Raw genomic sequence first — 14,440 nt, 5'->3', positions numbered from 1 at the left:
ACATTGTTTGGTAAACTCATTTTGAATATGTGAATTATTTTAATTATTACATGTTATTTGAAAAAAATATTGTGGGTTGAATAATGAATAAATTTATGATAAAAATCATATAAATTTTGAATTGAGAAAATAAATCAAATTCTTTTAAAATAACTACGTATAATTGAATTTAATTGAGTATCAAACATTAAATAACTAATGTATTTGATCTATACAAAAATCTGATAGATCAGTTATTCTTTAAATTTTAAAGATAAAATTGTATTTTTAATATATAGCATGGGGGTATATCATGATTATAATTATTTGATTTTTTGATTTTTTTATTTAAAATGTATTTGAATATAGTCGAATTCAAAGGATATTGTTTTTTCTAATAGTTTCTAAACTTTTAAATAAAATATATTTTGTATGATTGTATACTACAATGACATTTAGATGTACACGCTACTTCATCCTTTAAAGAATCACTACAAAATTATTTTGCATATTATTCCCTTACACATTACATGAATATAGAATAGTGCTGTCAAGTTTACATTGAAATACCATTTCATAAAATTTCCACTATAAATGTCAAATATCAAATCATATTATAGAAACATTTTTAATATATATAATAGAGAGAAGTGAAATTTACTTATTGATGGATGTTAAAAAAATTCATGGAAGTGAAAATAGGAATGAATTTGTTGAACATTTTATAGCATATTTGGTTTGTCTCTTCAACATTTAACATATTAAAGATTTTTTTATATAAAAAAAATCATGAATAAAATAATAGTAAAAAGAGGGAAAAACTAAAATAATGTTAAATTAACTCTATAAAATATGCTATTTTTTTTAAAAGATATTTGTAATATGAAAAAAATTGATTTTTTCACATAAAAAATAATCAAATAAAAAACTTTTAGAATAACGTATTTTAACTTTCTTTTTCAAACGGTAAAGAAATTTTAATACACAATCAATTATATAGATATAAGCAAATAAAAGTTGAACTAGTATAAGATATGCTCCAAACAACCTATAAGTTCTAGAATAATATTCTCGCTAATATGTATGCTCGTATTCTATTTCACATTGTTCATGCATATTCCTACATACGGAACTCCATAATTAAAGATAAAAATTTAATCAAAGATGATTTTGTTTGTATGGTTGGTTATGGGTATTTATTATTCTAGTTTAGTCATTGGAGCTCTCTTGGTCCGTCCGCTACTATTATTTTGTATGTGTTGCAAAGTGTGATTATATTTCAAAAGTTTAAATAGTTTCAATAAATATGAGAAAATATTTTATTTAATATTTATTATTATTAACAATTATTATTCATTTTATTTATTATCTGTAACCATTTGACTTGACTTAGTCATCCTTGACTCATCTCTCTCTCTCTCTCTCTCTCTCTCTCTCTCTCTCTCTCTCTCTCTCTCTCTCTCACACACACACACACACACATATAACAACTCACATAAACTTTTATAAGAGGTGAATATACATAAATAAAAATGATATCTCTTTTTCTTCTAATAAGTTGTTCCTGGTTACATCTTCCAATCATCTTAAAGATGATTTCATGTTGTTCTTGGTTACATCTTCCACATGTTTTTCAACATGCTTGCCTTGTTCCAAACTTGCAGGGCAATAATGTTGAGGCCACCCTTATTTCTTGGAGAGCACACCTTCTTCCAAGACACATGGTATTTTCTAGTAATAATCTCAATGTCTGACCACAATAAGGATATGCAAAATAGTTTCGACCCTCTTGATAATTTTCTCAGGCACAAGTAAGCATTGCAGCCAGAAATTACTAATGGCAAAAATGACACTTTTAATCAGTTGAGTCCCACCAGCCAAACTTAACAACCTAGAGCTCAAATGCCTAACTCTTCTCACTATTTTGTCAACCAAACCAATGCAATTATTAACAATTAGTTTCTTACTAGTGAGGGGAATCCCTAAATATCTAAAAGGAAGGGGACCCTCAACAAAGATAGTGGGTCTAAGGATTTCGTGTTTAACCTCATACTTTACATTACCAAAGTAAGCTCTACAATTGTTGGGGTTAACAGACAAACCTGTGGACTCTTAAAAGCTTTTTAAATCTTGCAAAGCAAGATTTACAAAGCCAATGTCTCCTCTAGTAAACACCAATAGATCATCTGCAAAACTCAAATTTATAGTTTTTAACTTTTCACATTTATAGTGAAAATTAAAATTAGGAATCTTACCAAGTTTTTGTAGTACCCTTTACAAGTACTCCATAACTATAACAAAGAGAAGGGAAGACATAGGATCACCTTGTCTCAATCCCCTTTAGGCATGCACATTATCAAAAGTCACATTGTTAATCTTATACCTGTAAGAAATAGTTCTCACCATGGTCATAGCCCATTGGGCCCGTTTGTTTTGTCTTTTTTTAAAAATGATTTTTATAGTGTTACAAAGTTTTGTCTAAAAAATTTTTACAAAGAAACTTTTTATAAAAGCTTCAAATGAAATTTTGGTTTGAATAGTTATTCTTAAAGTGTGATTTTAGGTATTTCATCTATTTATGGGGAAAAAATTTGGATATCAAAATTTCAAAAAATCACTTAATTTTGAAGCTATTTCAAATAGATTTTCATAAAAGTCATTTTTGAAATACAACTTTTTGAAAAAACTGAGATTTTGACTAAGTTTTGTTCTTAATAATGTATGTTTATGTATTAGGATGTCAAAATGAGTGTTTCATTTTAGAAAAAAAGAATATAAAAAAACTTGTAATATTTTGAAAAACGGTTTTGAAAAATCTATTTTAAAAAATACAAAGAAAAAATCCATTTTTTTAAAGCCGAGACAAACGGGCTCAATATCTTCCATGAATTGTCATTCCACACCATCATAAGTCTTCTGGATATCCATTTGGATCATACATCTGAGGGCTCATCCTCTAGTGTTGTAACCCCTAATTAACTCATATGCTAAGAGAATATGGTCTTGAATGTGTTGACCTGGGACAAAGGCAACTTGACTGAGATCAACAATACTCCCTAGAACTTTCCCCATCCTATTAGCCATGATTTTGGAGATCACTTTATATAAGATGGTACAACATGAGATAAGTCTAAAGTCTTTCACCATACAAGCATTGGAATGCTTAGGAATGATAGTAACCCAGGTATTGTTCACAGCTTTCTACATTCTTCCTCTAACAAACAAGTCTTGAATAGCTTCAATAATATCCTCTTTGATTATGTGTCAAGTAGCTTTGTAGAATTTAGCATCACAACCATGCACCCCAGGAGTAGATAGATCAGTTATCTTCTTTAAAGCATCATAAATCTCCTTTTCAGTTACAGGGGCAGTTAGCATTCTAAACTGATCAACATTAACTTGCTTCCCACCTCTCATAACCTTAATGTCAATTTTCTTTATCATGGAGGCTGATGTACTAATTAGGTCCCTATAGAAGTTGAGGACCTCCATCTCTATCTTATCATGGGTTACAAGTTGATTGCCATTCTTATCTTTGAGCAAACTAATATTAGTCTACTTATACTTACTCTTCGAAGTGGCATACAAGAACAAATTATTGCTATCCCCAAGCTTGATCCAATCAATCTTGGCCCTTTGTCTCAACAAATTCTCTTCAATGTTAGCAAGATTAATCACCTCATGAGTATAGATTTTAACTATGTTGATCCTACCAAAATCTATTCTATCAATTAACAGGTCTTGTTGACATTTATATAGATTTTATCTATCCTTTTCCAATTGTTTCCCAATACCACAGAAAGGTATGCTCCTCTATTTGATAACCCTCTGCAGTCTTTGAAGTTTTTTCCACACTTTGAACATAGGCTTGCCCTCCACACCTTCTTTCCAATTAGCCTCCACAAGTGCCATAAACCATTCACTTTGAACCATGACATTAGGGAATTTGAAGCTCTTGTTAAACTTCTGTCTCTGCTTAGTACTTTGCAAGCACAGAAGAGCATGGTCAAATAGCCCTGGTTCTATAATCCTCAAGATTGTGTTAAAATGCATCTGTTGCCAATTAACATTTCATATAAGTCTATCTATTCTTTGAGTAGATTGTACCACTACTATGATTATTGGACCATATAAAATGGTTTCCAGTTCTATTTTTTTCAAACAATCCTATTATATCCATCATATCTCTTAAATCAATGTACATTCTTTTTTCTGGACTAGATTTCCCCCAATCCTATCATGAACTATCATAACCTTGTTAAAATCTCCCATAAAAAATAGGGCCCTCTAGTGTTACTTGAGATAGCTTCAATATCCTGCCACAAAATTTTCCTTTTCTCCAAAGTGTTGTGGGCATAAATTGTAGTGCACCAAATACGAAAATCACCATTAGCATTATAGATCCCAAAATGCACCAATTGCTCAGTGCTACATGTAGCTCTAATGTTAACTTTATTATTATCCCAAAGAATCCAAAGTTTCCCGTTCTCATGATTATTGTAATTATCTATAAACTACCAATGGTTCCCCAACTTACTTCTAATACCATTGGCTTTATTCTGTCTAACTCGAGTTTCGATCAAAATTCCAATGTTAGAGTTTAGCTTCTTGAGATGGGTTGCAATCTCTTTAAATTTCCCTGGCCTATTCAACCATATCACATTCCATGAAATAATCATGGCACATTCTCTGTTCCCACTTTAGGATCATCTCTAATCCTAAATGGTTCAAATCCATTTCTACATGCTATATCTACCCTGGTTATAACATCTTGAAGCACCTCATTTCCATTCATTTTCCTAGTGATAACTTGAATCCAAGGATTAGAAGTTGTCTCAATAGGGTTGCAAGGAGTACATACATCAACTGGTTTATTCTTCCCCTCCACTTGCACTGGTTTCCATTGCTTGTTCATCTTTGACTTTTCCTTCTCGCATTGGTGGACTGCCTCATGACAGATGTCACAAAACTTCATCTTCCATTCAAACTCCACCAATTGCTCAAAACTATTCTCCTCATTGTCTTTAATAGAGTTACTTTCCTTTTGTTTCTTAGTAATGTCAATCTCCATAAGAATTCTTGAAAATGAAATCCTCAGCTTATTAGCGGTGCACTCATCCAAAGGCTTGAAGCACCCCATAGAGGGAGGGGAAAATTAGGAAGCTTTACCCACACAGGCATTATCCTTATCAACTCCCTTTTGAAGTTTAATTCAAGGCTCCAGTTCTTCAAAACCATCAACATGGTATGTATTGAATATAACCCTCTTAGAAGCAACATTTCCTTACCAAGAGTCGAGTGAAGCTTCATCAAAAGTACCGTTCATCATGGTAGTATAATTATGGAAATTGAAAAAAATTCCAAAACCTTATCATGAATTGCTTTACAACATTTATGACCATATCCTTGCCAAGAACATACATGATGATAATGTCCTCCAAAAAGCGAACCTCTGATTCCACATCTGAGGCTTCAATTTCCACTTCAATGTCTCCTTTTACGATTTTTGGAGTCGAGTATGCTATCGTTAATCCATTAGTAGGAAGTTTGTTACCACTAATAATATCCACCCAAAGCTTTTTCCCTTTGTTATCCTCTTTAGCCTCAAGCTTCTCTTTCATTGATTCACCATCTAGGGATTCACAGTCCCTTTTCTCTGTGATATTTTCCACACCACCTTTGTTGCCTTTGCTACCCTTATTTTTAATATTTGCTCTCCCATTAACTACACTTACAATTGGGCGAGTTGCTAGAGAAGACACCTTCTTCTTAAGTCGTCCCCTCCCTCGAGTAATCGTAATCTCCAAGAACCAACGTCTCCTTCAACCTTCTCTCCTCCCTCGTGGTCCCCAGCCATAAAGCTAGGAGTTTGAACCAATAAAGGAGAAGTTTCACCCAAAAATTTACTGGTGAAATCGCGCCGGAAACGTAATATCCTTGTCAAAAATCGTCAGGGCAATTGGGTTGCATTAAGTTTAAATGTTTATACACCACGTATTAGTTACAATAATTGTTGATTTGTGGGTTAGAGAGATGAACCTACATAGGTCTTTTGCCCTTAAAATTCTTTTATAGGCATGACAATGAGCAGGATTTAGCCATTTAGGCAGGATACTATAGTACCCGTCCCCATACCTGCTGTTAGAAAAAATCCACATACCCGAGCCCAAACTCGTGTGGGCACACCAATGTTCATATTCGTACTCGTATCATATGGGTACCTCAATACCCATACCAATACTTGTTTACTCGCGTTTGTTGTAAAATTAAATCAATTAATTACAAAATAGCATATAATGTAAGTTTTTTTAAACAATATTAAAAAAATTATGAATGTTATTGTTGAGTTAATAAATAAATAAACACTTTTATTAAAATGTGTAATAGTTTAATAGCTAAATATTTTTTAAAAATTGATAAACATGTATTTTTATATAATAATACAAATGATATTAAATAAACATGTAGCGCGAATATGGAACGGGTGGGTAGTAAGGTATCTGTGTCCACACTTATACCCTTTTATTTTAATGGACAATTACCCTTACTCATACCCGTATCCATTTTGGAGGGTTTTTATCTTACAACATTTTTTTGAAGTACCTATAAGGTATTGGCCGAATTGCCATCCCTATTCTTTTAAAAACCTGTACTATTAAATTATATAAAAGAAGACAAAAGTTGAAGGAACAAAAGATTAATTTTTAAAATGACAGATCAAAAATGCATTTAAGACTTTAAAAAAAAATTCAAATTTTAAGTTATTTTTTTCCTATTTATAGATGAGAATAACCGAGAATCAAGAAAAAAAATAAGAAATCAATCAGAGCGTATAGTTTCCCTCCTCCTCCTCCTCCGTCTTCTTTTACACTCCGCTCTTTTCATCGGCGGCGTTCAAGAAACCACCATGGTAACTACTTCACCTCTCTTTTTCCAACCTCATTCTTTTCAAAAGCTATACCTAGATCTTCTAAAAAAACAATCTTTTTAGCGGAAAACCTAGCTGCATTCAAATTCCCCAACTGATCATAGGTTTTCGTGTCTGTAACCTAACATGTTTTGTCAAAATTGAAGCATTAGGGTTAATGTTAATGTTACTGTCACTGTTACTGTTAGTTATTGTTATGTTATTGAACTTATGATTGCAGTTATGTTCATTTTTCACCCTTTTTCACTTTTGCAGCTTCCTCTTTCCCTTCTTAAGACTGCACAAGGACACCCTATGGTAAGTAACCAATACCTTTGTGATGTTGATGTTTGATTTCTAGTTTTTGGTTTTGAAGGTTTGTTGATTTTTTTTTTTTTTTTGAACTTGTTGTAATTGAAACAGTTGGTGGAGCTGAAAAATGGTGAGACTTATAATGGCCATTTGGTTAATTGTGATACATGGATGAATATTCATCTCAGAGAAGTTATTTGTACCTCAAAAGTAATGTTTTTTTCGAAACCCTTGATTGTTGTGTTTGTGATCATTGAAAGGTTTGTTGAATTTTTTTTATTGAAATTGGTAATGTAGGATGGAGATAGGTTTTGGAGGATGCCTGAATGCTACATACGGGGAAATACGATTAAGTATCTTCGAGTTCCTGATGAGGTATGTAGTGGTGTGATCAGTAAGCTTTTAATTATTTTAAAAGAGATTGAGGGATATGTACTATCAGCGTAAATCAGCTTTACAGTGACATCTAATGAGAAACCGTTAGTTTGTTTGCCACTTCATATAATTAGTTTTAAGAGTCAGTTACAAGAGTAAATTGATATGTCCGAATAGCGGATTCTTATTGGATGCGTCTGTGAAGTTAGTTTACACTGACAGTACACTCCCTTTAAACTCGTTTTAAAAAAATCATTGGTGAATAGGTTGTTAAGAAGGTGAGCCTTGGAACAATAGTAGAATTTCTACCTTTGTGATTGATTGATCATGGGTTCAGTTGTGAAAAGCCTTGTGCTTGAAGGCTTAGGCCCTAAGACTGTGCTCATCAGTCAACAGCACTGTGGGAGGAGCTTCTGCATTGGCTACCCGTTTAGTTAATCAGTTGATAATTTGATAAATGATGTTTGAGTTGTACATACTTTTGTCAACTAATTTTCTTTTATTGCTTTTTGATTTAGGTTATTGACAAAGTTCAGGAAGAAACCAAGAGTCGTACAGGTATGAAGTACTGTTTTGATATCTAGTTTGTTTCCAGAGTTCCAAGTATGTCATATGGGTGTGAGTGATAAATCCTACATTGACATGGAATGGGCGTGTTGAGGGGGATATAAAGTAAGGGGATATAAAGTATAAAGGACCTATGAATCTGATGCTTTGAGTTGAGATTTTGGGTTGAGATATGGTGTCATATCCAATAAAACAACATCTCTTTAGTGTTTTGGATTCCCCATAACAAACCAAACAAACTTCCCCTGTTAGATCTAACAGTTGGTCTTTATCTTCATATATAAATTGATTAGGTGGTTTATTAAGGGGAAAAGGAATACTGGTATTTCATATTTGGTATGCTTGTTATAATAAATATGCATATGATTTTCTTCTGACATTTTTTCAGTTACATATTATTTAAAATGCCATTCGTGCAGCCTTCCAATTAATATAAAAAATAAATTTATCTAATCTATCTCACCCTTTTTAGACCGCAAGCCGCCTGGTGTTGGACGTGGTAGGGGAAGAGGTAGGGAGGATGGTGGTGCTGGTGCCGGTGCTGGTGGACGCCAAACAAAAGGCATGGGACGTGGTTTTGATGATGGTGGTGCTAGAGGAGCCGGAGGCCGAGGTAGGGGTGGCCCAAGTGGAAAGCCTGGAGGAAGCAGAGGTAAATCCTAAATGCACTATGTGTTCTCTTAAATTATGTTTTTGTTATGATACAAACAAAATATCAACCTTTAGTCATATTTATTAACTTAGATTTATGATTCTTATCAAATAAGGAAACAAATTACAAAATATAAAAAAATAACACAGAAGCTAATTTTAAGAAATCATTTAAGGTACTTTGAGAATATGCTTATCATATATACTAATACCTCATACACCATGTCAGAATTCCAAGTTCCTACATTATCTTTTACTTTCATAGTTTACCAGGCTCTTGATAAATAAGTAAATTATTCAGCTTATAAGCTTATTATTATTGAAAAGCCTATGTACTAATATTACAAATTGTTGGTTCTAATTCTAAACTTTATTGTTGGAACCTTTGCTTCTTTTGGTAGGTGCTGGGCGAGGTAGAGGTTGATCTAAGCAAGTTATATGAAGTGTGAACTGTGAACTACTTCCAATGGGCAAGCTTGCTTCTTTTGGAGGCATCTGTGCTTGTCTTTATGCGTGTCAACAGCAGACTCTACTGCCAGTGTTTCATGTGCATCCTTGGATTTTAGCTTTCCAGTACCGTTCTAATATTTGTAATCTCAAAAATGTTGTGCTTATTATATAGTATATTAATATTTGAGGAAGGATTCTATCATTGCATCAATTTCTAATATCATCCCAATGTGTGATCAAATTTTGAAAGATAAGGATTCAGTGACTTTAGCGTGGGAAAGTCACCATACCTATGAGAAAATTGTGTCCATTTGATCAATTGTACGAACCATATTAAGTCCCGCTGTCCTCTGCACCTCCATGTTTCTGTAGTTGACCTGCCACTGAACATCTGCCCTCCGCGCCGCCGTTGATCTATGTTGAAAATCACTTAGAAACTACTCATCTGTTTAATTGTTTTAAAAGAAAGAGGAAAATCAAATGAACTGAGTTTTATGTATTGAGATATTAGAAGTCCAATCAAAATATGAATGATATGGGTGCATGATGTATGGTGATGCAATCAACCTCTGAAGAAATTATCATGTTTTTTTTTTTTTGGAAAAAGGATAAAAATGAAACCAGAAAACAAGAAATACGATGAAAGTTTTGGTAGTTTGGATAAAATATGAATCACTATATTACATGATAAATATAAGGGGGTAATGTAAAACACCCCCCATTACAAAATATTACACGCAGCAAATACATAAAAATACATAAATTTCAAATCAAAATCTATCAAATCCCAACCCAAATTCAGTGAAAGAGAAAAAAACTAACTAAATGGACAAAAAAAAAATGCTTCTTTGGCATCAAACTGTTTTAGTTAATGGCATTGGGCTACTGGTATTAGTAGGGTTGATGACGATTTTTCTTGCAAGTTCTTTCTGGTTTCATAACCAATGTACTTGAAATCCAAGATTGATTTTTTTGAGGCGAATCATCGGACAGCCAACAACATAGCCTTCCGTCTTCCCCACCTGTCCATCCAAAAATGCCTGAGCTATGATCATGACTACTACTACTACTACCAAGTTCGCTATGAATTCTGGACATAGGTAGAACACTTCTAACAACACTTGTATGGCCACCTTCAAGAATTGCTTCTGCAGCTCCAATTGTTGCCGTTCCACTGGAATTTACAGGAAAGTAACCTAAAGTACCCGCATTTGTGCCACCGATTAACCATAGTTTTTCAGCTTCTTTCGAGTAGTGACAGTCAACAAAATAGTCAACCTGCCAAAATAAAGTGAATCTCAGTTTGCGGCAATAGCTTTATAATACCGTTTGCCCTTATTACTATATTTCTAATGTATGAATTGTAATGTCTTTCAAGTTCAAACAAATAAGCATATTCAGTCAAACAAGATGATAGGAACTCACATGATCCAAATTCCAACTTTCAGAAGCTAAAGTACGAGCGTCTGAGAAGTTTGCTTCATTTCTACCATCTTTCCAATCCCAGATACTACACAGAAGAATAGAACAAATCAAAGAAATATAAGAATCAAAGATTGCAAAAATTAAGAGTAAATCTGCACATGCAAATCCATATAGCTCACATAAGGAGCAATAGAGTCTGATTTTTTAAGCAGAAAGTACTATCTACAGATACGTTATTAATCTGTATAATAGCTGTTTTGATTTTGCATCAATTTACCTTTCATTAGAAACTATGATGACACTAAATGCATGACAAAGTACAGCAACATAATTATGTGGCACTGCAAATGAGTGAACTATATCTAACCGTTAATGAAAGAAAAACCCGTAATGGCGATAAACTGTACCTCGCGGTTTCAATATGTGTTAAACACCAAAGCTTCTGATAACTCTCTCCAAAAAAACCCACCTTTGCAATTGAAGTTCCCACGTTAATCACCTACATTAGTATGAGAAACTTTCATCAGCTCAAAAATACAAAGGACTAAGGTTATTAGTATCAATCTCACTGTTAATTTTCACATTATGGATGTGGAAGCAAACTATACAATCCTATTCTAATGATTACTTATCGAATTTTAATATATTTGGTCATTCAAGAAGGTAGTAAATTGCAAAAATTATCATTTGAAGGAAATTGAATGAGTCTCAAACATACTGAATCTAGATGATCCTCGTCATTGATATCTCCACTGGTATCAAATATGCAGATCAACCCATCTACCGAAGCCGAAATGAGCCTGCCTGGTTCATCAGGGACAAAATGAACCTATAATCAATCACACATTTTCAACAAATCAGACATGAATTTATGCACCACATTCAATAATCAAATACTAAAAAATGAAAATCATTGTCTCGCAAAAGAACCAGAGCTGGTATAAGAACTCCCTAAACCTTTATTTTGGATAATTAAAATGACTCCCGTGGATATCTTCATCTTATGTATATATACCAAGGTAACAAACATTTCCATCTTACTCAAATATTTATAGCAGTTTCTGAGCATGCGAGATAAAGGCCGATTAGGAATTTGATTGCATTTAGTATGCCATACAACAAAGGAGAAAGGGGGTAAGTGGTTGAAAGATATTACATTAGATTTGGTATTCTTATGACATACGTGGTTTTCTAGGAGGGCATCGCCAAGCAAAACATCTTTTCACCAGAGTTACAATTCCATCAGATCAACTTCTAGATTAAGATATAAATTTCCATCACAAGTAATTCAAACAGAACAAACCTGAGTTACATCATCCATATGAGAATCTTCTAGACATGCAATTTGCTTGTTATTTCTCCAATCCCATAACAGTACCTGAGTATAATCAAACACCAGGGTAATAAAACTTGCATACCAGTTTAAACTTCAAATCATTTCACACAGTATCAATCACCAAGGTAACAGAAACTAAACGCAAACCTGCGAATCACAGCCGGCAGCAACTAAACTTCCATTAGGCCCTCCAGTAGAGAAACTAAAGACTTCTTGAGAAGGACCGGCATTGAGAATAGAAACCTGCAGTTTTAACATTCCATTCACCACTCAAGCAACAAAAGTCACCAGTCTATTTGGATTGACTTATTCGAGTTTATCTACTGGCACATATACACTTGCTAGACTATTCGGAAGAGCTCACGAAAACAGCTTATGACATATCTATAAATTGTTTACAGCATATTTTCATAAGTCATCATCAGTCATAGCTTATGAAAAGAAAACAGCTTATAAATTATATGAAGACAATAGCTTATGAAAAACAGCTTACAGCTTATAGTAACAAATACAACAAACAAAATAGACCTGCTGAAATGATCTTGTGTCCCAAGCTCTGATAGTGCCATCTGAGGAACAAGAGCTAAGAACATGCGGATTAGAAGGACCCGAAAACAAAATCTGATTGATAGTTGCAGAGTGACCCTTGCACTCCCCATAATATTGACCCATTACTGGCGAATACAGTTTCACTGTATTCGTTGACAGTGAAACCGCCATTGAACTCCAATCATCCCTTCCATTAAGAAAAGAACCACAAATTAGAACCCCATATAAAAAAAGCAACGATTTTTCAATTTTTCATCGAGTTTTTGAGTGAAAAGGAACTTACTTAGGGATGATTTGGAAAACATAGTCGTCGCCGAAATTGGTTTGAATGGAGTTTTTAAGACCGAAGTGTTTAACGTTGCTGGGTGTTGGCGAAGGTTGTTGTTCCTCGACATCCATGGATGTAATTGTTTGCATTTTTTGTTTTTGTTGCTATAGGGTGCAATTGCAGAGAGGAGGAAGAAGAAGAGCATTGTGTTCTCAATATCGATGAGGGTTTTAGGGCTTTGATCAGCTACAACGCGGTCCAGCTGAGCCACAACTAAAGCCCAATCACTTCACTTGACTTCAATTTTTGGTCCTTTATTTTTATATATTTTTAGTTAAAAAGATTTTAAATAAAATACATCATAAGATGTATCAGTCAAAAACACTTTAAGTTTGTATTTGACTTTTATACTTAATATTATACTCTTATTTTTTAGTGTTGTGAGTGATAGTTAAATATTTGTTTTGGAGAGTGCGAGTGTAGTGGGACCTTGAGGTGGTTAAGGGTAGTCTATATGTTGTAATAATTTTACATAGTGTTATTCTCTAATTGTCATTTGACAACAGTCGTGATTTTTTCTCTGATTTTGTAGTTTCCACATTAATCTCTTGTGTTGTTATTTTGTTCTTTTTTTCTCTATATTTTATTTTTTTTTTCCAATTAGTATCAGACCCTTAGTTTCGTGTGGTATAAAATTTTATATGTTATGTGGTTGCAGTTTTATCTAATCTTCCACATCACAAAAGAATTTGATTGGGAAAATTTTGTTTTGCTCTAGGAAAGGTTTTGGTTGCAATGTCAATTTTTTCAAGTGCACACTTAGGGAAATTTGATTTAAAAATCAATTTTTTCTTGTGGAAAATTCAAGTCAAAGATGCTTTGATACAATTAGGATTACTCAAGGCGTTGAAAAGAAAAATTTCCAATATGGAAAACAAGAAGTGGGAGGAACTAGATTTAAGAGCTTCTAGAACAATTTGCATGTCTTTGGCTAAGAATTTTCTTGCGAATGTTCTTGGTATGTCGTTAGCCAAAGATTTTTTAGAGAAACTTGAAGGGCTATATCAAGGCAAGGGCATATCAAATCGGTTGTTGTTGAAGGAACAGTTTCATAGTCTGCGTATGGATGAACATACAAAAGTATCTGATCATCTAAGTGTTCTCAATGGTGTTGTTTCTGAATTAGAAACTATTGGAGTAAAGTTTGGTGATGAAGATAAAAGCTTTGAGACTCATATGGTCTCTTCCATCTTCCTATGAGCATATTAAACTTGTTTAGATATATGGGAAGGAAACTTTGAGTTTTGAAGAAGTTGTTAGTAAAATTATTTCTGAAGAAAAAAGATTGTAGGGTGAGAATAATACTTCATCAAACTCGATGTCGGTTGCTAGAGGAAGGCTTTCTATGAAGAAAAATAATGAAATAAGTGTGAATATTTTGAAAAGTGGAAAGATTGGACATATAAAGTATAAGTGTCATGATGGTGCAGCGTCTGAGAAAGGTTCTGAGTCAAATGCTAGTAATGTCTCTCTCACTGTGAGAGAGGATGATCTTATCTGAAAATTGAGAAATGTATTTTCATGATATTTTTCGCTGTCAAGGAAAAGGACAAGTGATTGC

At 33.4% G+C, this 14,440-nt stretch overlaps 2 protein-coding genes across 2 annotated transcripts; one reads left to right on the top strand and one right to left on the bottom strand.

Moving 5' to 3' along the window:
• The first annotated feature begins 6,773 nt into the window (after positions 1-6,773).
• Positions 6,774-9,452, top strand: LOC131610836 (probable U6 snRNA-associated Sm-like protein LSm4). The gene is made up of 7 exons (XM_058882886.1): positions 6,774-6,889; positions 7,163-7,204; positions 7,310-7,408; positions 7,496-7,573; positions 8,092-8,131; positions 8,613-8,792; positions 9,193-9,452. Exons 1-7 carry the CDS (start codon positions 6,887-6,889, stop codon positions 9,213-9,215), a joined length of 465 nt encoding a protein of 154 aa, XP_058738869.1. The 5' UTR covers positions 6,774-6,886; the 3' UTR covers positions 9,216-9,452.
• Positions 9,453-9,876: 424 nt separating this feature from the next.
• LOC131610835 (WD repeat-containing protein GTS1) lies at positions 9,877-13,070 on the bottom strand. Its single transcript, XM_058882885.1, has 8 exons — positions 12,835-13,070; positions 12,531-12,738; positions 12,150-12,245; positions 11,970-12,044; positions 11,385-11,495; positions 11,074-11,165; positions 10,667-10,751; positions 9,877-10,519 (listed from the first exon to the last, which is right to left on the bottom strand). The coding sequence occupies exons 1-8, from the start codon at positions 12,966-12,968 to the stop codon at positions 10,133-10,135; spliced, it is 1,188 nt and encodes a 395-aa protein (XP_058738868.1). The 5' UTR covers positions 12,969-13,070; the 3' UTR covers positions 9,877-10,132.
• Positions 13,071-14,440: the final 1,370 nt, after the last annotated feature.

The sequence above is a fragment of the Vicia villosa genome, linkage group LG6 (assembly GCF_029867415.1).
Source record: "Vicia villosa cultivar HV-30 ecotype Madison, WI linkage group LG6, Vvil1.0, whole genome shotgun sequence".
Taxonomy (NCBI): Eukaryota; Viridiplantae; Streptophyta; class Magnoliopsida; order Fabales; family Fabaceae; genus Vicia; species Vicia villosa.
This window is presented reverse-complemented; position numbering and strand designations above follow the sequence as displayed.